Source organism: Paramormyrops kingsleyae, chromosome 2 (genome assembly GCF_048594095.1).
Source record: "Paramormyrops kingsleyae isolate MSU_618 chromosome 2, PKINGS_0.4, whole genome shotgun sequence".
Lineage (NCBI taxonomy): Eukaryota > Metazoa > Chordata > Actinopteri > Osteoglossiformes > Mormyridae > Paramormyrops > Paramormyrops kingsleyae.
The window spans coordinates 17,012,001-17,036,887 of record NC_132798.1 but is presented as its reverse complement, the minus strand read 5'-3'; the positions used below and the strand labels follow the sequence as shown (position 1 = coordinate 17,036,887).

Sequence of the window (24,887 nt, the reverse complement as noted above, 5' to 3'; positions counted from 1 at the left end):
CCATGCACTAATGCTTTCGGACTCAATAGACCTTTCTATTATTCCTGTACAGCCAATTTGGTGCTGATAATGACTCTTGTACTATACTGTAGGCCGAGGGCCACACGAGCAGGCAGGAGAGCTCCAATTCTCTGCCTGTGGCTTCCTGAAGCCCAGCACCCAGGCCTCCAGCTCAAGGTGTCTCCATCTCCTCACGTTCCTGCATCCCACTCTGTCACATCACTCGCTATCCGTTAGCTGCACGTTCAGCATAATCACAATAAGACTCAAGACAGGCCTCGGTGCCGATAGTAATGGCAGTGCTGAATCCTCAGACACTCAACAATTGAGCATTATTTATTTATTACATTTTTGATGTGACTTCTAACCTTACAGCTAATCAGAGTGGGCATAATTTATATGCAGAAGTGGTGAAAAGAGAATGAAACTGAAAATTTTATTTTGTCAGGGAGGCATGTGTAATCACTTTATGATGACTTTATGATTTTTCTTGGTCACGCACAGTAGAATATGTTCTTATTGTGACTTGTAATGGATGTCCACTCTAGAAGCATCACAAAACCATTTCTTTGGAGGGAGGATTTTTTGTTAAATATCCTGCAGTGTAGATTAATAAGGTAGATCAGTGTTTCCCAGTCCGGTCCTCGGCAACCCACAGACAGTCCATGTTTTTGCTGCCAGAAGCTGGGAGGGAGCAAAAATGTGGACTGTATGGCAGGGAACTGGAAGGAAGAAAAACATGGACTGTCTTGGGTCCCTGAAGATGGGATTTGGAAACACTGGAGCGAAATTGTTATGACTGCAACTAGGGTTCTTCGTTATTTGCCTTTTAATATTATACAAGAATGTTTTACAGGATAAATACAATGACTTCATTTATCAGGCATGGGAAGTCACTCCTTGGCGGGTCTTCAGTCAAAACATTGCATCATTTTTGCTGTCGAGTCACAAGTCATCAAATTTGTGACTCGAGTCCAAGTCGACTTGTGAGTCACGTAATTTGAGTCCTTACCTATGCCAGTTTTTTGTTGCAGCAAAAACCTACCACAGCATGGTGTAGGTTAAATCCTTCATAGGCAGAGGTAGGTTGAAAAGAGAGTCTCCACTCAGTCACAGTTGTCCTCATGCAGTTTTTAACGTACGTGAATATGCAGAGAGTGATGCCTCTTTCCAATAAAGTACCTCAGGAGAACTTGTATCCAGCCAACTGAAAATGCAGACAACAGAGGATTACTATACACTGTATTTATAATATTAATGCTATGGTATCCAGAGGGGGGGCTATAACCTCAAGTCTTCTTGAGTCATAGGGTCCAAGTCTCGAGTCATCTGCCCTCAAGTCCAAGTCGAGTCCTAATCTTTCCATCAGCATTGCCAAGTCGAGTCACAAGTCATCAAATATGTGACTTAAGTCCGAGTTCAGTTTTGAGTCAGTGACTCGAGTCCCCACCTCTGGCATTTATGGCAATCAAATGCTAAACTTTGGACACAGTCTTTAGGTGCTTTAAGGTTTAATAACACAAAATACGCAATCAGTTGAAGGTTTTTCACACCACAAGTTTTTACCACTTTTCCCTTTATTTCATAATCTACAGATATTTTATTCTTGTTAAGCATTGGAAAGTTGTGCAAACAACTATAAATGAAAATATAAGAGTATGTAACAGAGCGTGTCTGACATCCTATTCACTGGTTGTGTGGTGATGGCAGTCAAATTCTAGGCTGTCCTTTAACTTTAAATTAACTAGTTAACCGTTTCATCCCATGAAACAGAGCAGTATTTAATGTCCGTAGTAGAAAGAATGCCTCAAATTTTCTGTGCTGTTATAACTGCTAGAGGCTACTTTAATGAATCAAAGATATGACATTTTCCTGCTAATACAGGTACTCAAATGCTGAACATACTGTACATTTATTTGTTAGCAAAAGAAAATTGAGTGTATTTCTAGGAAATGTTAAGTGAGTAATATGCAAATGTAGAAAATCTCAGTGTGGGAAAAAAAATTTTGACTGGTAGTGTAAAGGGTACAATATGTAGACAGAAGAAGTAGCTCTACAGCAAGTCTATCCTTCAGGCCAGTGTATTTAGTACTGTGCTTTGGACCAGTTTAATCAAGATCAACATAATCCCAACAAAGACACAGTCAGTACGGGCACCATTATTTTGATAATAATGGTTTGCAAGTCCAAGATACGGTTATCATTCTTTTGTGGCATCTGTCAAAGCAGAAACCATGATTAAGGAGAGGGTTGCTATATAATTTTACCACCAAATTTACGATGAAAAGAAAGCAGATCACTCAATGCCCTATTCATCAGACTCAGCACATACCTACAGAGTGACCGAGCCAAGGAATCGCTAATAGAATCCAAAAGCAGCTTACAGTGTGCTAATGTAATTGAAAAACATGTGATTCATTGTAATTTCCTCCCCTCGGCTACTATTAATCGCTGTTAATTACTAATTATTCCCGGAACGAATAGCATAATTTAGCTGACATGCTGCCACTGACACACACAATTTCTCTGAAAAGTATTTTTGTCCAGTTACATTGATTAAATTCAGCACTAATAAGATTAAACTGCACTCTGGGTGTGTTCATTGCATAACCAGCACACGTGTGGCATGTGGCATTCACATGCATTTCTCCTGTCCCTCCTGAGCATAGGGGTGTCGAGTAAATTCCTGTATTGCTAGAGCGTTATTCCCGTGCCGTGCAGCATCCCCGGCATGCCAGAGCCCCGCCTGTGTGCTCTGAAAGGATGGAGTGTGGCCTTTCAGCGCCGGCCGAGATTCACCCGCCTGCCCGCTTCACTTCAAAGCCTCTCAGTGCTGCCTTTTCACACTCATTGTGTCGACCAGCTGCTTTCTGAAGTTCCCGCTTTATCTGCCTGCCCCTGGCAGCTTTGGCCTCGCAGCCTCTACCCTCCTCGCCTGCTGATGGATGAACTGGAGAGTGCATAAGTCCCTCTCCCACGCCCCACGTGTGTCACCCCGCGCCACGTTCAGTTTCACGCCCTTTGAAGCAAGAACAAATTCTGTAACAATTTTAAGTTGACTTTGACTATTATCATTATTATTAATAAATGTTAAGCATCAAAAACCAATGTAAAGCTGATCTGTCCAAAGTCATTTCTTACTGTAGTATTGCAGAAATGAGGCTGATGTGAGAATGGAATTCTGGGATTCATTTTTATACACAAATTAGCGAAACTAACACTGAACTGCGACAAGGAATGGGCAGTTACTTCCACACAGCTGGTGCTAAGATATTACTGTTATCTTAAAAGATACTCTGTGACATCATACTTCAGGCCAATTAACACTGTGAATGGGGACTCTTTCGGCTTCATAAATAGGTCACTTGACAAACACATTTGATAAGGATTCAAGGATGCTGTAAGTTGTTCCCAGCTGTAGTGATCATTTAGTAAACTGAGCCATTCAGTTAGATAATTGGATCATTTTTTCTCAGTCTTTCCAGTTCAATAATATAGTTTTTGGCAATAGTCAATGAAAACAATGAAGGGATGAGATGTTTGGGAATTTGTAATGTAGAATTGTCACCAAAACCAGGGATGATAAATTGGAACATTGAACCATGGATTTCTGATGACCTTGACCAACATGTTTGAACATATGAGCAAGATCATAGAACATGGAAACAGTCATGCAAAGAGGACAAACAATGCTGACTGGTGTTATTTTGAGTGAAACCCCGGTGGTAGAGTTTATGATTGGTAGTGTGTGTTCTTTGAAGAATTATATAGTGTAATAGCAAAATTTTAACATTACATATCATAGTGAAGACGTTAATGCCTGTGCTTTTCCGCCGGATGTCATGTTGTGGGTTAATAATGTCTAAGGACTACTTTTCCATAGGCACTGACAGTGATCTGTCTGCAGGTGCAAAGAGTTTGTATATTTGAAGTCATTTCTTATATTATATATGTCTTCTTTCATTTTGAAGCACTGGAAATGGCACTGGTTTGGTATACAAGTATTCCTCACTTAACGACGTGTTCCGCTCTTACGACTAAGTCATTAAGCGAATCGGTCGATAAGTGAGGGGCCCGCCCTTACTGATATCTCAAGCATACTGTACTGGTAGTGGGTTTGTGTCAGCCATCTTTAGATATTGTTTTAATGTCACATTTGCATCATTTATAACATTTTCAGTATATTTATTAATGTTTATACAGTAGTGTACTGTATACTGAAATATGCAGAAGAAATCAGCTCTAATATGCATTACTTAGGTTTGCATACAGTCCCGAGCAGTCAGAGAGCTGGCCGTACATCCACGCGGTCGTTATAGAGGTCGGTCGTTAAATGAGGAGTGTCTATACTGCATTCCTTTAATACATTCCCTAAATATGTTGCTGAATCATTCTCTGTTGTAAAAATGCAACATTGACCTCAATAGCTACAAGAACCAGGACCTCATTACTGCTCAGTGTATAGACTAGCCTAACTGGTATTATTTGCATACACTGCACACTGCACTTCTGCTCCAGTGATGGTCCCCAGCATGCTGCTGACACTTAGTCCAGAAAAAAATGCCATTAACATTTAAATTCCTTCCTCACAATGAAATTCCATGTTTATATTTCAGAACGTTAGGACTTCCAACTGCAGGACAGCATTGAATATTACTGCCATCTGATAATATTTGCTATCGATGAAACCAATGTTGCCACATGTTATACTGAGCTACGTAAGGCTTCCTCAGATACCACTCACCTATCCAGGCAGTCTGTGAATGAATTCTCAGGTAAACTACCAAACAACGCTTAATGACAACTTACTTCCAGAACCATCATTTACTTAATACACTATATTCTTGAATGAACATGCTTTGTAGACACAGAACATGGTTTGTGTCATCTAAAGATTACAAGCAATATTTAAAGATTAATACAAATAAATTCCTTCCATTAACTATATGACTATCTACTATTGGCTGGACTTTACCCAGAATCGTACAATGACTTCTGTGACACGATTAAAGGCAGCTTTCTGCTTCTGCGGACCACATCTAAACTCCTCGATAAGTCTTACAGTGCTTTCTTCGCTGTTGTAAGGAACCCTTGAATGAGCGATAACATGACACCACTTCTAGGAAAGACAATAGCTCTCACAAGTCGCTGGGGCCCAACCAGTCCTCAAAAGCATGACCCTGTCTTGTTATGAGACAATTCTGTCCCTTACACTGTGACCAGCTAAACCGGCTTATTTCCACGGTGAAAAAAACTTTGGATCTACCGCGTGTTTTATTGGGTTGCGTCATGTTTAAAAGTAGGGATGTTCAGGCAACGCTTCTAAACATAGCGTTGATTATACAAACCTGACAGGTCTGCCGGAGAATCTCCTGCAGCTATGAGACATGCAGAAAAATTATAAAAAGAGTAAATAGCTTAGTATAAATGATCAGCCCAAAGTTACTTCTTGAGGGGCACAGCTTCTGGGGACTCTCAGGTTAAAGGGTTAAACCTTCAAACTGGAGATACTTTCTCTAGGGTAAATTACAGACTTTTGCTGCCTGATAAAGGCCTAATGACCAAAACATTAATTCAATTACTACAGACGGTGAGATACAATCCATGAATCCGCTTTCACAGTACTTGTTCGTACATGATAATTGGTCCAGTAAGATGAATCTATGACTCCTCACAAACCTGTAATGGATAATGGAAGTCCGGAAGATGGACGGAGGGATCTAGGAGGAATACTATTTGAACACATTTGAAAGGATTCCTGTAGCTGCTGGTCTTCTTTTGTGATTGTAATGACAGGTCTCAGTGATGCAGTATTACCTTACAAAATCATTCTTTTTGTTATAACTTATTAATAACTAATGATAGGATGCAGATTAGGATTGCCTTTTAATCTGATAAGTGATACTTGCAGGGACATGCTCAGTAACTACATCTGCCAGGTGAGTGACTCATCTAATCAATGTTTAGACGCAGAGTTTTCCCTCTTCATTTTCTTAAGACCAAATGTAATATTACCTAAATTTCATCCTCATTAAACCATCCAGAACGGTAATGTTCATAAACACAATAACTGATGCTTTATAAGAAGACATGCACATGTTGATTAGTTTTTTCAATTTATGAAAGAATAGCAAATCGTCCTCCTCCATTTATCTGCCAAAAGCATTAGTCAAATATAATATTTGATCAGCAAGCAGAGTAAAACAAAGCTTGTTAACATAAGCACATTATCAACTTATGCAATGAAATTCAATCGCTCCAGATATTTTATGTTGAAAATGCAATATAATAAGCATTGTATTTTTTTCTGCACCATAATCAAAACTATGTTTAAGTGACAGAGATCAAGATAGATGCATTCACTAGATCTAAATTTGCTACTGAGCTAGCTAAGAGGCGGACGCAGAAAAATTTGCTACCCTGTTCAATTAAGCAGCCAAGGTACTGATGTGAGTTGGAGAGTAGTGTTTGGTGTCTTCTTAGTTTTTCTCATTTTCTGAGTGATGCTGTAGTTCTGTAAGTGCGTGGTTGCCAGCTTCAGCTTCAGCAATGTAATCTTGGTGATGTTTATAACAGGTTATTTGAGGGAAAACTGCTTTTTCCCTTAGTGAGTTTGTGTGCTACACTTTCAGAAAAACAAATAGCACCAGTTTGCACCTTTGCTTGTCACTGGGGTTGTACCCTCAACGGTCTGCCAATTGTACCCTATATCTGTAGGTAATTGTACCTTTTAAGGTACAGAAATGTACTCTGAGGAACATGCCAAAGGTACAAACAGCATTATTGTACCATCAATGGTACAGAAATGTTCCTCGAAGACCATTTTTGTATCTTAAATGGTACAATTACCTACAGCTAATGGTGCTTTTCCACTGCATAGTACGGCACAGCACGGTTCAGTACAGCTCACCTTGGTTTGGCTCAGTTCGGCTCGGTTTGTGTTTCGACTGCAGTTTAGTGCCGCTTTAGAGTGGGCGGGATTATTCACGTGTCGTTATAGTTGCGCCGCCTCTACTGCCGTGACATCATCGTAAACGCGCCACAAACAAACACACAACAATGGAGCATATCGACGGAATGGTGTTCTTCATTCTCGGCATGTGGATGTTTTTAACAGCAAGACGAAGGAGTTTGTTTCAAAAGAGGCTGATGGTGCGTCCGAACCTTCGCTGGCTGTGCTAAAAATCTAGCGGGTCTGTTGTGTCTCGTGTCGCAAGTTCAGTGACACAGTAATGACGATTTTCTCCGGCCAATCAGTGACCAGTAGAGTTTACACGTCACGTTTTGGTAACGGTTCGGCGCGCTTGGAACCTCGGCTGAGGTGGTACTAAAAAAAGGACCAGGTACCAGGTACTGTTCCCAGTGGAAAACCCCCCAAAAGTGAGCTGAACTGAACCGTGTCGTGCCGTACTATGCAGTGGAAAAGCACCATAAGTGTACAGTTGGCAGACCCTTGAAGGTACAGCCCCAGTGACAAGCAAAGGTACAAACAGGTACTCTTTATTCTGACAGTGTAGCACCAATGACTTTCAACTTCCTGGATTGATGGTTATGTGAGATATGGTCAAGTCTGTCCATGTAGCTGTCTGGAGGAATCATGTTCGATGTTATACATGCAGAGAGAGAGTGTAGTTCTGGTCTGAGGTGAAGTCCTTGATGGCCGAGTTGAGGAGGCTTACTTCAGGAAGCAGATTATATGGGTTTGATATACTGACCTGCAAAGAAAGCGACGCCCACCCAGCAGGACACCTCAGTACTGAATGGCAAAGAGAAAAACTCTTTCATATTTTATGTCTGGCTTTGTAGTAAAAGCATATAGTCACATAACTGATAAAATTTAATAATAATAATGCTTTGAGCTATATGTGTACATGAAAGTTTACATCACGTACAAAAGGCACTTATTCCTTTAATTTTTAATGGGCTATTTGGAGAAGACAGCTGAAACAAGCCTGCTACTTAAGCAAACATATTATTATAGGTAATGAATAACACAATTAAGATTCTCTGAAGGAAATATGCATTTTTTAATAAACATTAAAGGGCAGCAAGGTAAGATGACTGGAAATGCAGGCAAATTGACATTTAGGGATTTTATTCATGCTGATCCAATCCATGGCACAATAGTACGCATATAATGAAAGGAACGAAATACCTAAACAAAAAGTGTATAGATGGATAATTTTTACCCTTTTTACACTATAGTTTATACAGCTGACAACAGTTTCATTTTTATAAAAAGGATTTTCCAAATGCACTTACATGCTGTTTTCCTAAGTCCTTTACATTCTAACCTTAAATTCTATTCCTTACATTCATTCAATTATACAAAAAGAATGTTTGTCTGGTTTTTGGCAGACAGAATGATGTTTATAATTTATGTTGAAATTTTGATTTGTGAATCTAAAATGAAAAGTGGATCAAATGAATAAGTAACAGAGCTAGATCCTCCAGATAACCAAACAATGAAGACTGGTGACAGTGACTAAAACGATTGTTTGTTTGTTTCAGTTTCGCTGTACTTAGCACCGATGAGCAGCCAATCCTAACCCTTCCAGCGCTCGCGTCAGCCTCAGATCCTCAGTCAGCTGAATGCAGGGAGAGGTGCATTCTGGGAGGCTGTTTGTAGGAGTGGGTCAAGGAACTACAGATTATCTCCTCAATGACACACATTCAGCCATGTTTCAACTTGAACCCCCCACCACCACCACCACCACTCCTAAGAAAAAAAAAAGAATAAAAAACACTATTACTGAAGGTCAGTCACCAGGGCGATGTGTAAGTCAGGTTTTTTCTTTAACCGCAGCCAGCGTACTAAGTATGTACATTCCTTTATGATTATTGCGTGGACTCCATATGGCATTCAACATAATGACCTCTTCCAATGTATATTTGAATCTTATTCCTGTAGGTTTAATACGAAATAGGTCATATTATTAATACACAGAGATAGTAACGCAACTTTAAATTATGCTTATCCTCACTTAAAGTTAGTCAGCCCACTGACAGACAGCCTCCGTAGTCAATCATTTCCCCAATACTGTCAAAGAGGACTGTGAAGTAAATTCAGTCTTCCTGTCGGAGAAAAATTAAAATAAATCCGCAACTAAGATCACTTCATTCCAACCTCACAGCTCGACGAATATCGCACAATCCTTCTTGAAGTGGAGATCATTTTCATGCAGTAGTTTATGTGTGGGTGCGTGTAAAATAAATTACATGATTATATGATACGATTATATGATTATATGATATGATAAAATAAATATTCGGAGAAAAAATGAATATATACTTTCAAAGTTAGTGGAATATTCGAAAAAACAATACGCAGTGCGACTAAAGCACATTTGGTGACATTGTTATTACACTGGGACAGAGGACGCTGATATCTTTACCCCAGTGTGGGTGTACTGCTGTGTACTGGAGCACCAGGTATGGGAGACACTGTTTCCTTTGGGAAGAGGGGTGGTTGGAGTCTTGGGGAAAATGGGATAAAAACGCGTGCAATGCCCAGATCCGAATCACAAAACGCAAAAGAAAAACTACATTCCTTTGGTACGAAATGAACTAACCGAATCAAATAGATGGATCCCAATGTGCCACGTGAACACATCACTTTGTTATTCTGCAAATTATTATTTTAGCAGGATTCATATATCAATGGGAATAGGCGCAGTATGATTTAATATCAGAAGCCATTAAACACATGACCCCTGACGCGTCATTGTCGTTATATTTCGGTTATGTGTTCGTCTTTCCCTTCGCCATCCTTACTGTTCATCTGCAGGTTTCAGGCAAAATAATACCCAGTTTAATGTAATTGGTCTGTAAGGTCCAGCTATGTCAAGCGTTCAAGGGATTAAAATAGATAATCAGATAGTTAATGTGATGTATACGTGTTAGCTATTGTACCATCGTATTTCAGAACCCACGTGTAATTTGCATTAAAATTATTGACTAAATTATTAGATTTTTTTTACTTATATGATAGGCCTATCAATGTATTATTTTCAAGCAATTATATTGAATAAGTAAACCGCCCAATTTGTAGATTACGTCGGCTTTACCGTTCCAAAACGACATAGCTGGATATAGGCTAGCCTATACGCTTAATTTTCCTCTTAACGTTTACGATGAAATGTAAAAAGGACGTAGGTACTCGTATTAAGGGGCGACACCTACGGAAATTCTCTAACAGCTATTCGCACTGGATGCTGCAACACCCGCTCTGACATTTCTCTGCATCCACTTGTGTGTCAGGATTTAGGATTTACATTAAATCTGCCATGTCACCTTTTCCAGAAATAATAACGTTAGACTGCCACGGCAACGGGTTTGGCATCACCTTCTATAAAATAAACATAACAAATGAAAGAAGATTTTAAAATAAATATGGGTAGACCTACACCTGCAGTCCTAGCTATTAGATGCAAAACTTGCAAATGCAAAATTTGCAAACTGCAAAATTTAATGAAGTGTCTACACGCCTATGTCGTCTGTGCGCAAATATCCAAGTAGTTTAGTAGCTTAATTTTACCCAGCGGACGAAAATGACAAAGCAGGTCTAATCTATGGTGTACGTCAAACATTTGATAAAAACCACTCACAGAAAATAGGAACTTGATATTCTGTTTTCACCACTGCATAAATAGATAAGTAATGTACTACATTTTCAGATCTACTATATCCTAAAACCAACCTGTGAGGCAAGTGGGCCGGCGCGCAGCACCGTAAAAACCGTTTCATGACTCGCCTGGTGGGTCTCTAATTGATGACGCATGTAATATATGTGGGCCTACGTGACATATTTCATTTCTTGGTGCGTGCAAGATTTTTAAAGAAAATATCGCATTCACTTTTACATTTGCACGTTACTTAAAAATTATTTGATTAAAACGCATGTTTTATAATTAGATTAGATATTCTCAAAAAGCTTTATAAACGGTAAATGTTTGGGCAGGAAGTCCATAAATATTGTTATAATATTATTTCCACTCTGAAACGGATCAGAAGGTTGATTCTTCTTTTACAGCCTGAACTACAAATCTGCGTCATTCGTATTTTTGTGCAAAATAAATGGCGCACGAAATTAACGTTGGAGAAACCGCTACTTTTTCTTCGGAGTAAATCAATCTCATTGACTAACCATCCTCGCGTTAATAGCCGCTCTCAGACATGCACGAGGTCTGCAAGACCAATACATTTAAACGTGTGATCAAAACTTAATCATAAAAATAAAAAAGGCGTATTTAGTAGGCCTAATTAAACGAAATGTTGCTGTATGTGACTTAATGTAAACGAAGCATACTTATTGGCGTCTGTACAGCTTCTTTAAATTACAAATACATTTCAAATAACTTAAAAATAATAAAATTAAATAATTCCACTTAAAACTTTCCACAAGCGTAATGACATATTTTACGATGAAAAAATATACGTGAATTTAAACCAATTGCGCAATGAAAATGAAAACGAAACGTTACAACAAACCTCTGGTTCATTTTAGTATTATTTCTTATGAATTTAAATATCACCGAGAAGAAAAGGTCCAGAATATACCGCACTGTACGATTTATGTCAAACTTTTATTAGTGAAATAATCCTTAAGATGTATTTCCACATATGGCGTTATCATACATAATCCTCAAAAGACAAGACACATAAAATCTGACATAATTCGGAGATCGCAGTACAATACCTCTTTTTACCTCAGCAAACAAAAGCCTATGAAAAGTGACAAGTCTTTTGACAATAAATAATAATCATAGTTTTAGTACAGGAATAAAGAGAATCACCACTGGTTATTTTAACCAATAACTATACACATCTTTGCGAGAATAATGTTCTTTGACTGACGACAAACTCTCAAATGTTCCCATGATGTTTGTGGCAAAATAGAGGTATACCTCGTCGCGATGCTTTAGTACTTGGGCTTTGACATAATTCAACAAAAAAATTAAGAGCGGTATCTGTAAATCCCTCTCCAATTGTCATTTACTTTCGGGTCAATGAAAGTTGGGTCATCAATGTAAAATAATTTTATTACCAGTTTTTTCTCCTCTTGCTTTCTCGTGTCAATGCCTATATTTTCACTTCCGTGTAAATCCGCCAGCCATTATTACGTATAGAAGATTTCTTCCAGGTCTATTGATTTTGTGAAGATTGCGGAGCTCATTCGTGTGATTCTTCGTCCTTGTTAGGCAAAAGCACTGGCCAAACTTCTGCTCCAAAAAGGCAGCACCGTTTAATCAAGTTGAGGCGTGGTCCGTATATTTCACAGGCCAGAAGCACACAATTTCCCTGCAACTCTTGGTGATCTTCTCATGAGTTACTCCGCAGACTCCCCCGGTGTACGTTTAGGTGCATTTCAGCTTCGTGTAATTCCTATGATTGTCTTCACAGTGTTAACTTACAACCAGAGGTCGTTTAAATAAAGAGGCTTCGTGCAGTTGAATTAGCTGTAGTGTTCGCATGTAAAAACTACGGCGCAAAGGGGTGTAACCGCCGTCATTTTTCGTATCCTTCTTATGGACACCACGTTTCCCCAAACTTCTTAAAAACTAGTCCAGTTCCTTCACGCCTCTAAGGGACTCGACACCATACTGTTCGGTGTATCTGGTAGTTGAGAGGACATCGATGCAACTTCACTCCCAGTTGAATTGGACCCTGGGCCACCTTCCGAGAAATTGACCTGAAAAAAAATTGGAATAATTCAACATCTTCGATGCCAAAAAGAAAAGTGAATTCGAGCCGAGGCATATTTGTTAAGCATTGTCCAGCTGCTGAAATTATACGATCCGCTATCTTAACTGGATCTTGTCTTGGGGAAAGCGGACAGGCTGCGATCCTTGGTGCGGTAAATCCCACGCACGATGCCCGCTGCTGGCACTCACCAGCTGCTGAAATGCCGGTTGGTCAATGTCACTCTGCAGCGCGAAATCACTCAGGACTTTCCAGGGCGGCTGGTAACTCTGCACCTCCACTGGGTTTGCCTGCAAACCACCGTCGTGTCTCTCCGGACTCGCGGCCACCATTGGTGTCCCTGTCATTCCCTGGATATTCTGGAGGGGGCCGGATACAAAAGAAGACTAATATTAACAAAACATAGGCTATGTGGATGCACCCTCCACTGCATTTTACGCTGAACTCCAAAATGTAATGTATAATTTTAGAGAAAAAAATATTCAGGGAAATTTATAAACGGCAAAAAAATGAAAATCTCTGGAATGCCAGGACACTGAGACCCGACCACAAGTCACAGTCTTCCGCTAAATAAGGAAAAGATATCTAGTGTTCAAGCATATCCATTCACCCCCCCTGACAGTGAGGCCTCCTTTATAACATAAACATTAAATAACATAACGTCAATGTAACCACACATAGTGAATGATTCTCACTTCGATTGTCCAGTTTTGTTTTGCACTCATTTTGTCTTTTGCGCCGTCTTTAATCCCTCTTCATTTAATATATCCTCCGTTTATTTGCCTTTCGTGCCAAGTTGATTTTTTTTTTACCTTAAGAGCAATTTTATTTGCTCTTCGCTCACCGTTTTATCGTTGGACTGCTGCTGCTGTAGCTGTTTCATCAGTATACTCCGCTTCTTGTCTTTGCAGCGCTTGTTTTGAAACCAGACCCGGATAACTCTGGGGCTGAGCCCCGTCATTTCTACCAGCTGTTCCTTCATGAGAGCGTCGGGTCTCGGGTTGGCGTTGTAACAAGTCCGCAAGGTGTGTAACTGCTTCTCGTTCAGCACCGTCCGGACCCGCGTCGTTTTCTCGGGCTGTTTGTGAATATGAGGTCGAAGTGCCGGCTGTCTAGCAGATATGGGCTCTGCTGCGAAGATTAAGGAGAAAATATAGGCTAAGAAGTCACACCATCTTATTATTAGGGGTAAACCGTTGGTCTACGTATAAATATGATTGCTCTGGGTGGTTGAATGGCAATGACATGAATCTACGGTTTTAGTGTGAATTTTATCGATTAATCGCAATTATAAATCTGTACATATTTACTTAAAATGTGCTATAACGTTATGTATAGTAGCGTAGTTGACCTTGAAAGTATCAGAAGTTTAGATAGATAGATAGATAGATAGATAGATTAAAAAATAAATAAAAACTTATTATGTTGTTTCAGACGGAGGTGTGTCTAAACACAGTGGAAGGACAATCATAACAAAACGACACATTGTGCTTTGCATTTTGACATTGGGCTCCCCAATTTCATATTTAGATGTCTGGTTCACGTTAAACGACTTTTTTTAGAGTCTTTTCCCTGTGCCCACGCCACCCCCACCCCATACATACACATGCAAAAAAACGTTATTTTCTTAAATGTTTCACTTAATACTGATGACAGCGCAACTAGCTTGACAGAATAATAAATTAATACCGCAGTGCTGTTCTTTCTAGCAAAACGTTATAAGAAAGTCTTATCTCAAGACCAAAGTGCTGAGTAAAAGATTTCTGGTATGCTGTGTACACTACGAGCATTTGGAATATTATGCAAAATGACCTTGCGATTGCCTATCTAATTCTGTAGAACATTTGAACGTCACCCCTTTATACTTAATAAAACAAGCACGTAAAATAAAATATCACCCTCATGATATTTAGGTTGATTATGATCAACCAGTTACTTTACAATTTATTCCGGAAATAGATCAATTGATTTTATCAGACTGGGGGCACCCTGATAATTATTAAATAATAATTAAGTCAATCATAAATTTAAGATGACTAAGGGTGTGAGCTGCCAATTCCATGCAGACTGTCGACGGTAGAATGCGCAACCAACCTGCCATCTGCAATGGTCTTGCTGGGTGTAAAGGGCTTAAGGGGTCCCCTGCTCCCATCGTGGCCCGCTCCACGACGTCGTGGTCTGCCCTGCAGAAGAGGCCGTCTTCGCGCAGGGCGAACTCGTCCCCCGGGATGAGCTGCCGGCTGCAGGCCACGCAGCGAAAGCACTCGATGTGGTAGACCTTGGAGCGCGCCCTCATCACGAAGTCGTTCTTACTGAAGCCGATGTTGCATTTAGCGCACTTTATACCGTATAACCTGCGAGACAAACAGCACATGGCGGACGAAAACGCTGTTAAGCTAAATGAAAACATCGGAGCTGTGTCATTTTCCCAATTTTCACAGTGATGAATGCAACGCCCGGGCGAAATCTCTGTAACGCGCAACACGCGACATTATTATTATTATTATTATTATTATTATTATTATTATTATTAGGATAAGAATGAAAATATTATGTCTGTGTGTGATAATTACAGCGAACACAACATTGTGCATTTGATTTGTTTTTAAATATCAAAACATTGTTTGAATAATAATATCTATAAATAGTTAGAAAGTAGACCCATCTCGTTTCTCAAGGTTGACATGTAAATTTAAAAAATCCAAAGTTAAATTCAACAAACATATAGGCCAAATTCGATGGTCTTAAATTGTTTTTGATTATAATTATATTTCATTTGTCATGAAAATACTTTAAAATAATGAGTAGCCTACTGCATCTAACAAATACAATTTGTTTAATTATATGTTTTTACAAAATGTTACAACTGCTGTAATTCCGACGTTTGTGCAATGGACGTCTAATACTGATTTCAAAAGCTTTTACACATTTCAGACATGTTCTAAATACAGCCTATATATACACAAAATACGTAATCTGCTTTAACAGTCCATTGATAATTCTAAAAAAACCTTAGGACTTATTTTCCCCGCACAAGTCGGACCCACCTGATGTAGTCCCTTTTGCAGTATGTTTTTCCCTCTCGAACGAAGCAGGTACAAGACTCGTCCAGGTACTGATTGCATTCTGCACATTTCAAACAAGCGGCGTGCCACTCCAGATCCGGAGAAACCCGTAGAATATACTGGTCGTGAATCTGATTTCCACACCCGACACAAAGCGAGACCAGGCGCTTTTCTAGGAACAGAACGTAAAATGCTGCTTAGCACAATGTAAACAAAACATTTCCCCGAGGTATAATTTTACGGTATAGCTGTCCAGACGTTAAATGCCCCCAATAAGAAAGTAAGGTAATATTGTAATAATAGGATTAACAATATAACTGTATTGCTTTGACCATATTACTAATAACAATAGTTGTATTGTAATTTCTGAACTTGTTATTTTATTTTAATACAACTTATACTACTACTAATAATAATAATCATAACATTATTATTATTATTATAAGTTTATTTCAAACACCGTTTGCAACTGCAATTTCTATCTAAATTACTACTTAGGGAAAACTGACAAATGTCATTAGGCTATGAAGAAAGCTGTAGGACGTAATGAAACAGAGTAAAAAGCTATTGATTCACAGATAATACATATACATTTTTAACAATTAGATAAAGGAGTCTATAACAAACTTGCCCACTGTCTTTCCGCAACTATAACGCAACTATTAAGAAAACAGTTGTTACCCAGATTAGAGGGAAAAGGTCCTCGTTCAATTTCAACTAAAACTCTGCCGATTCTTTTCTGGAAAAAAGTTTCATTTTTTAAAATATCAGAAAACACAAATTGTTCCACTTACTTTTCGGCGGATCACCCATATCTCCCATGTCAAGAAAGTAAGGCGGCGTTAGGTCCACTTTTAAAAAACGAGGTGCTGCACTATAGCGAAATGTGATGTTGCGATTTTCCACCGCCGTTTTCAGGACTCAGCAGCACTTAAAGGGTGCGAGGCGTCTCAGGGCTGCTCCGGACCGTATTGTTCGCGTTGAAAGTAGGGGTGTGTGCGCACGCCGCAATGCCTAGTCCCAGTGCCGGCGGGGCACTCGTGTCCTTATCTCCCACCCATAGCGTGTGCTCTAACTCTAACTGCACCGCCATTGGCCTGACGTAGTGGAGGCGATCGTCATCTTTATGGGAAGCTGATTGGTCATGGAAGAAGCGAACAACTGTCCCTATTATTACCTTACAACTCCCCAAGTCCTGTAGTAGTCATCTGGGACGTATCCTACGGGTCATTCTCCTCCTAAGAAGCGCGTTCCCCTGCGTTTGCTCGCTTTCATCTCTGTTGTAAGAAATCTATAGACTTGTAGTTTTTTTCTGTAAAGGACCAGCTATGTACTGAATTACTTTAAAATACTAAAAAAAAAGAGATTATGACTTTACATGTTGGCGTATTAATTTATGTGCTGTTTTGCACGTTTTTCGCAAGTAGTATTGGTGATATGGAGGGAGATTTATACACTGTTTACCTAATACAATTACGTACTGTACATTTCCAGAACGTTGCACCAGGACTGTATAGGACCTATAAGAGGCGCTTCCTATAATCTAAAACATGCACCTGCATGGGCATTATAATGCATGCACCTGTACGTGCATAATGGACGTTAGGCCTACATACTGCTACCAGTGTCTTTCTGTGATGCTTAAATGACCATAATTTCTCTTTAGTTGAAAAAAAAGTCTGATTAAATCTTGTCTGCATTTTTGCAAAATGTTCAGACACAGCAGTTTGGGAGAGAAAAGAATTAATGCTACGCTTTGACGATTTTCACTTTGAAAACAAAGGTAATTTTTGTTATCGCAGCTAATTGTCGTGTTACAAGGTGTGACGCGGGGTTTTATACTCAAAGCGAGGGCAGCTCTACAGGCAAAACAATGTTAATACCTCTCAGGTGTATCAGGCAAGTGTTTTACCTAAACAGCAGGCCTTCGCGAGTTTTACAGCCGGGCAGAGGCAAGGGAGCGATAGACAACCTATTTTCACTTATTAAATATATAAATAATATACTCACGATAGTGTTTGAAAATATTCACGGCCAGACAGTTGAACCCAATTTGCGAAATAAACTGCTATGTGCTGGGAACGCAAACACGCCCTCTTGCGTTATAGAGAGCATGTGCGTCTGTCTGTGGTTAACAAAGGCGAAATGCAAATGTGACACAACGAAGATTAAAAAAAAACGAATGTACTGTGTCAGTTATACTGTTAACGAGAGCATGAGTTCATTTTAAGCATCTGAAATCATCCATAGTAATCGAATACATTAAAATACTTTCAAAATATAATTTAACTTTACTATTCACTCATCAGAAGATAAATAACTTATTGTGTATTTCGTTTTGTTAAATGTATATATTTGAATTATTTGATGCTTAAAATTAGAGTTTATTCTTAAACGCATTTTCATATTTGATTGGTTTGGTGTCTTCATATAGATTTAAACAGCAATAATAGATTTCTTATTTTTTTAAACCCAAATATTACATTCGGCGTTACATAGATGTTCTTGGTCTGCATTAATCCACAGTCTGTCGCAGGGAAAAAGGTATTCCCATCCTGTGACTCCCGTTTATCTTACCTCACAAAATGTAGGCAAATTAACGCGACAAATCTAATATATAATAGGCCTAGTGTTAGAGGTTTACATACTGTACTCCTTATCTGTCTGGTGTTTGATACGTGCTTCCCCGCTTTAGGGCTGCTTGCAGGTAATTGCATTCCCCAGTGAAGATTAAGGCAAGAGGCAGGTGCCAGTATAGCCGGATGTGATCGAGCGGTTTCATGCTGTATCGCGCTGATATATAGACTTGCACTGAGAGACTGTCCTGTCCACAGTGGGCTTTAGTATGATTCACTGCCTCCTATTAGTCACTGCACCTTTAGCTTGTGCACGATGCTTTGCCACCGCCCGTAACTCACGCGGTCCCCAAGACAAGTCACTCGCGCGGCAAAGTCACCAACGAAGAACCTGCGTAAGTAGCCTACAGTAACGAGGGAAATGACGAGAAGAAGGATACTGCTGCTGCCGCTGATGATGATGATGACGGCGATGATGATGATATTTCGCTAATGGTCATTACAGATCGAGGGCATTGAAATCATTCTGTAATGAACTGTGTACGGCTTGTTCATTCGTTTTAGTCTTGATATAGTCGTAATGTTACAAAAGTAAGAAAAGCAAAGTAGTTTCTGTCATATACACACACACACACACATATATATATATATATATACACACATATCTGTCTGCTTTGTTTTTCTTACTTTTATACACACACACACACACACACACACACACACATATATATATATAATATATAGATAGATAGATGGATAGATAGATAGATAGATAGATAGCTTTGTCTATTACAGTTTTTTTGTCTATAAAAGTTTGTTTCATCTATTTTTTTTTTCCCCTGCGCCCACATTGCTATTGGAAAATGGAAATAAAAGAGGACATTAAAAAAAATAAATACATTATCTATATGCTTTTCATGTAACTATCTAAAATCCGAGATATCAGCAACTAATATGTAACAAGTGTACTTAAAAATGTATAGGGCCGCTCTACCTGTCGCTGTCATTAATAATTTATTTAAAGAAACATCTTTAACAGAAGAAAAGGCAGCAGTGTAATGTGGGTGAACGGGAACTTTATATACGTAACTAAGTTTATCCGAGTGGATAACAGTTTGTGCAAAGGAATGTCTTAAAACACAGAAAATGGGGGAAATCAAAATGTATTATAATTTAAAACGACACAGTATAGGTCTAGAAAATAGAGCTGTAACACGTCATATACAATGCACAACATAAAATACACATTGCGTATGTACTGGGGAGTAAAGGAAAAGTAAACACGCTTCTCATTTATGGTGAATCTGACGGTAATTAAAGGCTATGAAAAAACAAAGAATGGGAGCAGGCAGGAGTGTTACTGACTAGGATTAAACATTGAAATTAAAAGGGAGAATAACCGAATGAAAATGACAGCCTCCCTTAACCCTTAGATAATGTGTATGAAATTTCTATGCTGCATTGAAGGAAGACAGAATCTTTCTTATTTCATAATAAAATGGCATTACACAAAGTTGAACAGCACGTTTGAATAACCTTTTCTTCTTCAGTAGTCACGCTAAATGCCCTCGGGGGCCCCTCCCTGCTCAGCCCCCACCAACGATTGACTGCCCTGCCTGTCCTGTCACTGCGCCCCTGTATACCATAACCTGAAGACACTGAAGAGATCACATGTTCTGGGTAATGGTAATAAGCAGTTACAAATTAGGACAATAATATTATGATTATTATGCTTCTTTTCAGTTGCTTTGACTTGAGTGTCATCTTTCAAACATCTTTCAAAAACACCCGACTATGTCAGGATTCGTAATAACTGGGAAACAAGCAACTGCAAGACAGATGTGGAGAAGGCATGTGTATGTCAGGTGTTTCTGAGGTTGTAAAAAACTGTGACAAAAACCACTACCGGCAGATGGATGATCACCTGACCCAGAATGGCATCGTTGACCTCCCAGTAGATCCACTCAAGATGCACACGCAACATTTCCAGTCACAAATCAGTGGCCTATTTTATCTGCCTGGAGAGATGGACATTACAATGTGAGACCTGTGTGGAAATCGGTCATCGATTACACTGTCTGGCACAACGAGTAAGTGCCAGTGATGTGCAGTTCTCGGCCAAGTGGCCAGGCACATATATATCTATATATATGTCATAACTTTCATCAGGGAACCTGCATGTCTACTATTATATGGATGATTCAGTCTGCACTAAAGGCTGCTAGCATTACAACTGGTTTCCAGCTGATTTAACTGCTTTACAAGTCACTGGCCACTGTAATCAGTGGATAAACCTGACTCGCCTTTTGGACGAAGAGGTGTGGGGAACGACCCCTAAGGTTATGACAGGAGCATGGGTGTGTGGGATCGTTTTCAATTTTAAACACATGTAGAAATATTTTACTGTCCTCTGCCCATCTGCATGAACGGTGGGTGTTTTGGGGGACAGTGTGGCTCAGCAGGTTAGAACTCTGTGTCTGTAATCAGAGGGCTGCTGGGTCCAGTCCCAGGGTTGGCAGGGAGATTCCCCCGCTGGGCCTTTGATTGAGGCCCTTAACTGTTTAAGTAAAGCCTGCTTTCTGAACTGTAAGTCGCTTTGGATAAAAGCACCTGCAAAATAAATGTAAGTGTTTCAGGGACTAATGTTTCAGTACTTAATAGGAAGTGAGGAAGTGTTTTATTTAAAACAAGCATTGTCTGGAGGCATCGCCTATTGACAGCCTGGCACATCAGCATGAGAGCGCATACATGACAATGAGAGCATGTGTAAGAGACATGATGTTCAATGGTGCCGTCGAAGACTATTTTTTGCAATTGTGAATATTTCACTTTCATGTGAATGATATGGCTTTGTTTGAGAGTTACACAGGGTTAAATCAGTTTTACCATGCTTGGCTAGCTATCACCCAAGGTTTAAACAGTGTTAGAATGCTTGGCTAGCTGTTACACAGAGTTTAAGCAGTGATACAATGTTTGTCTAGCTGTTACACAGAGTTTAAGCAGTGTTACAATGCTTGGCTAGCTGTTACACAGAGTTTAAGCACCGTTACAATGCTTGGCTAGCTGTTACACAGAGTTTAAGCAGTGTTACAATGTTTGGCTAGCTGTTACAGAGAGTTCAAGCAGCATTACAATGCTTGGCTAGCTGTTACACAGAGTTTAAGCAGTGTTACAATGTTTGGCTAGCTGTTACAGAGAGTTCAAGCAGCATTACGATGCTTGGGTAGCTGTTACACAGAGTTTAGGCAGTGTTAGAATACTTAGCTGGCTGTTACCCAAGGTTTAAGCAGTGTTACAATGCTTGGATAGCTGTGGCACATGGTTTTAAGTGGTGTTAGAATGCATCATGGGAGCACTACTTTGGAAAAACTTTGTTATGGCACCTTCTGAGGTTGTGAGATTTATTCGTTGGTCAGAGCAGCCTGATGTGATGGGTATTTTTAGGAAAACCTGGATGCTATTGATGTGTGCATTAATGTATGGTGTTAGTGGGGATGTTTGATGAGAGAAGATAAGATGAGAAAAGTTGAAGGAGGGTTCAGTAGATCTAAAGACCACTAGTCCTTGCATGATGAGTGTTCAGTTGGATATTGGACTGTGGGGATATCTCACAGAAAGACCATCCCCTGGGGAGGGGAGGGGGTTGTACTTCACATCCAATGTACATGTGGTGTAAAGGTACCGAATCTCCGAAATTCCAATGTCTGCAGGCAGACATCCAGATTACTGTGAAGCAATTCCATAATGAACTCAACTGGACTGCACTTTATTAATGAGGTTTACAGAGGTACCAAGGCGGTGAGGGGGTGCATTGTGATTGATTGTGTGGTTTATTCCTTCTTCTACGCCCCCCCCCCCCCCCCCCCCCACACACACACACACACACACACACACCTTACCCCAGGAACCTGCAGCCACCACCAATTACTCTTCCAGGATGTAGAGATTATACACGTGGGGTGGGTGGGGGGGAGTATTTCATTTCTAAAATCCTGGAGGCTGACAATTCACCACAGCAAGCAGAAGGTCCCCCCATGCCAAACAGTGGGGTGAGTGTCAGCAATCAGAAACCCAGAACAGAAGTCAGCATTAAGGAAGCTCTGGAAGTTTGTTCCAAGATCAGGAGCGGAAGCATCATGAGGGACAGATGTGAGAGGCATGGAGGAAACAATGAGACAGGCAGACTAGGCAAAAGGTCAGAAGGGAAAGAGAGCTGCAGCCACTACACAAGACTGAGCTGCAGTTCAATGAACAGGCAATACCAGGCAACGGAAGGGGTTTTGGTGGGAAGCTTGACATATTGATCTCTGTATTACATTACTGAAATCAGGCAAACAAGCTACCTATCTGGAATAAATCAATTAATAATAATCTGTTATTGATCCCAGTGTGGAAATACGCAAGTAAGAGCAAGCTTGGCAGTGAAGGGCAGCGACCTGCAGGAGCGCCACTGCGCTGGGGGGTTAGAGGCCTCGCTGATCAGAGGCACAGCGCTTAGTCCCCTAATCATTTGATCTATCTATCTATCTAGAATCTATCTATCTACCTATCTGGAATCTGTCTATCTATCGAGAATCTATTCTTACATTTATGTGACATTAAGAATGATATGTGAAGCACCTCATCACAACTCACTGACTAGTGAAACGACCCCTTCACCGGCAGCTACCAGAGGAAGGCCTGAATGAGGCCACCAGGCCTACACGCCACCTACGCGTGACATTGCAGTGCGGCAGGTGCCCAGCGCGTGGCCGTCACAGGTCACAGGGTGGCTGAGGACACCCCCTCAGGGTGTTATGGGACATACACGACTCACGCCACCATAGAGGAGCAGGCAGCCTCACAAAGGACTGCAGTCTCCCTCCTTCTAGCAGACGGCGTGGGACGATAAGCACTTGGAGCACCACAGTCAGAGGCAGGTCTTACCCGTGGGCAATTAGGACACCTGGAAAAGCTAATTACTCAGTAAATGCTGCTACAGTCTTATACTTAATTCTAGGGATGTAACAATACACTCAACTCACGATTCGATATGATTCACGATTCTGAGGTCACGATATGATTTTCTCATGATTTTTTAACAGAATGAGCTGCAGACACATTTATTTTAAAATATTTCTTTATCTTTCTAAACTGTCCTCTTCTTAACATGCAACTGAAATTGAATAAAATTCTGTTTAAAAAAAAAAACCAAAATCAAAATAAATAAAATCTTCAAATAAATGGTAATGCTTTACCTGAATTGCACCTTCATAATGCTTTTATATTGCAGTCATAAAACGTTAAGTACACCTTCATAATGTATTCATTAAGTATTCAGAAATCATTTATAAACATCATGCATGTATGCACCTTTACATCCTACCGTCCCTTAATAGCTGTAATATACGTTAATAACAAACATTATATAATAATAACAAACATTATAATTGTATAATCATGTAATGTTTCTTATTAATGTATATTAAAGCTGTTAAGGGATGTTAGGCGTATATTTACATGCTTCTTATGAATGTTCTATATGAATGCATTATGAAGGTGCACTGAATGTTCTATAAACGCATAATGAATGCATTATGAAGGTGCACTTAATATAAAGCGTTACCAAATAAACTAAGGCTTGCATGTGCTGCTTTTTAGCGTGGTTTGCCCTTTTAATAATCTTCGCTCTGGCGGTGGTGAACTGAGCTGCCGGTGAACATGCTGATTCGTTGTGTTATTTGTGTATATTACAAATACAGTCTTTTACAATGTTTGCACGCAGTTTTTGTCTTTTCTGTGCTTTTCTCGCCGTTTTCGTATGTGATTACCGGAAAGCTAAAATGCTGCCACACCGCCGATTTAAGATCGGGGGGGGGGGGGGGGCGGGGATGGTGTGTCCTCAATTTCAGATTCGCTCGCCATCTCGATCGCGTTCGGTCAAAACCAAAAACTAACGTACGACGTTGAAGTGAATACGCAGTGACATCTGACGTCGAACTGATGTTGTGAAATCAAACGTAATATTACACCAGTTTTTCTGTCAAGTAAAGTACCGAAAAGTACTCCTAAAGTAGCGATTCATTTTCCGCATCAGCCGATTTAAATCGTCATACATTTACATCGATTTTTAACCGATTCGCCATTCATCGTTACATGCCTAATTGCAATCAACAGCAAAATGGCAAGAACAGAATTGAATGAATCAGTCAAAAAAAAATTATGACACTTAATAAAAAGAAAATGTCTGTGCAGATGTGCTAAACATTGCTTGTCAATGGACTTTCGTTATAAAACCAGTCTGCAACTTTGTTACTGAATTATGCCAGCGTCCCAAGACTTTCTGTGAGCTGTATATCACATAAGGAAATTGGAGGAGTTAACAGCAAACTGTCTACCTTGCCAGTCTCAGCCTTTCTAACAACTTCAGAAATGGCCGGACTTGCGAAGCTGAAATGCCACAATCTGGGCCCTGTGGCTGCAGCGAATCTCAGACCATCTGCACCCCACCGCCAGACCCCCCCCAGGCCATGGCTACGGGGTAAGGAGTCACCTCCCGCCGTCT

At 40.0% G+C, this 24,887-nt stretch overlaps 1 protein-coding gene across 2 annotated transcripts; it reads right to left on the bottom strand.

The window, feature by feature from the left end:
- Window positions 1-11,566: 11,566 nt before the first annotated feature.
- On the bottom strand, window positions 11,567-16,808 carry LOC111855113 (insulin gene enhancer protein isl-1). Of its 2 annotated transcripts, none has more exons than XM_023833789.2 (6): window positions 16,562-16,808; window positions 15,750-15,939; window positions 14,797-15,056; window positions 13,547-13,833; window positions 12,894-13,061; window positions 11,567-12,691 (listed from the first exon to the last, which is right to left on the bottom strand). In XM_023833789.2, the coding sequence occupies exons 1-6, from the start codon at window positions 16,587-16,589 to the stop codon at window positions 12,575-12,577; spliced, it is 1,050 nt and encodes a 349-aa protein (XP_023689557.1). In that variant the 5' UTR covers window positions 16,590-16,808; the 3' UTR covers window positions 11,567-12,574. The 2 variants fall into 2 exon arrangements, with proteins under 2 accessions (XP_023689557.1, XP_023689558.1); XM_023833790.2 differs by having other exon boundaries at window positions 13,547-13,830.
- Between the last annotated feature and the right edge of the window lie 8,079 nt (window positions 16,809-24,887).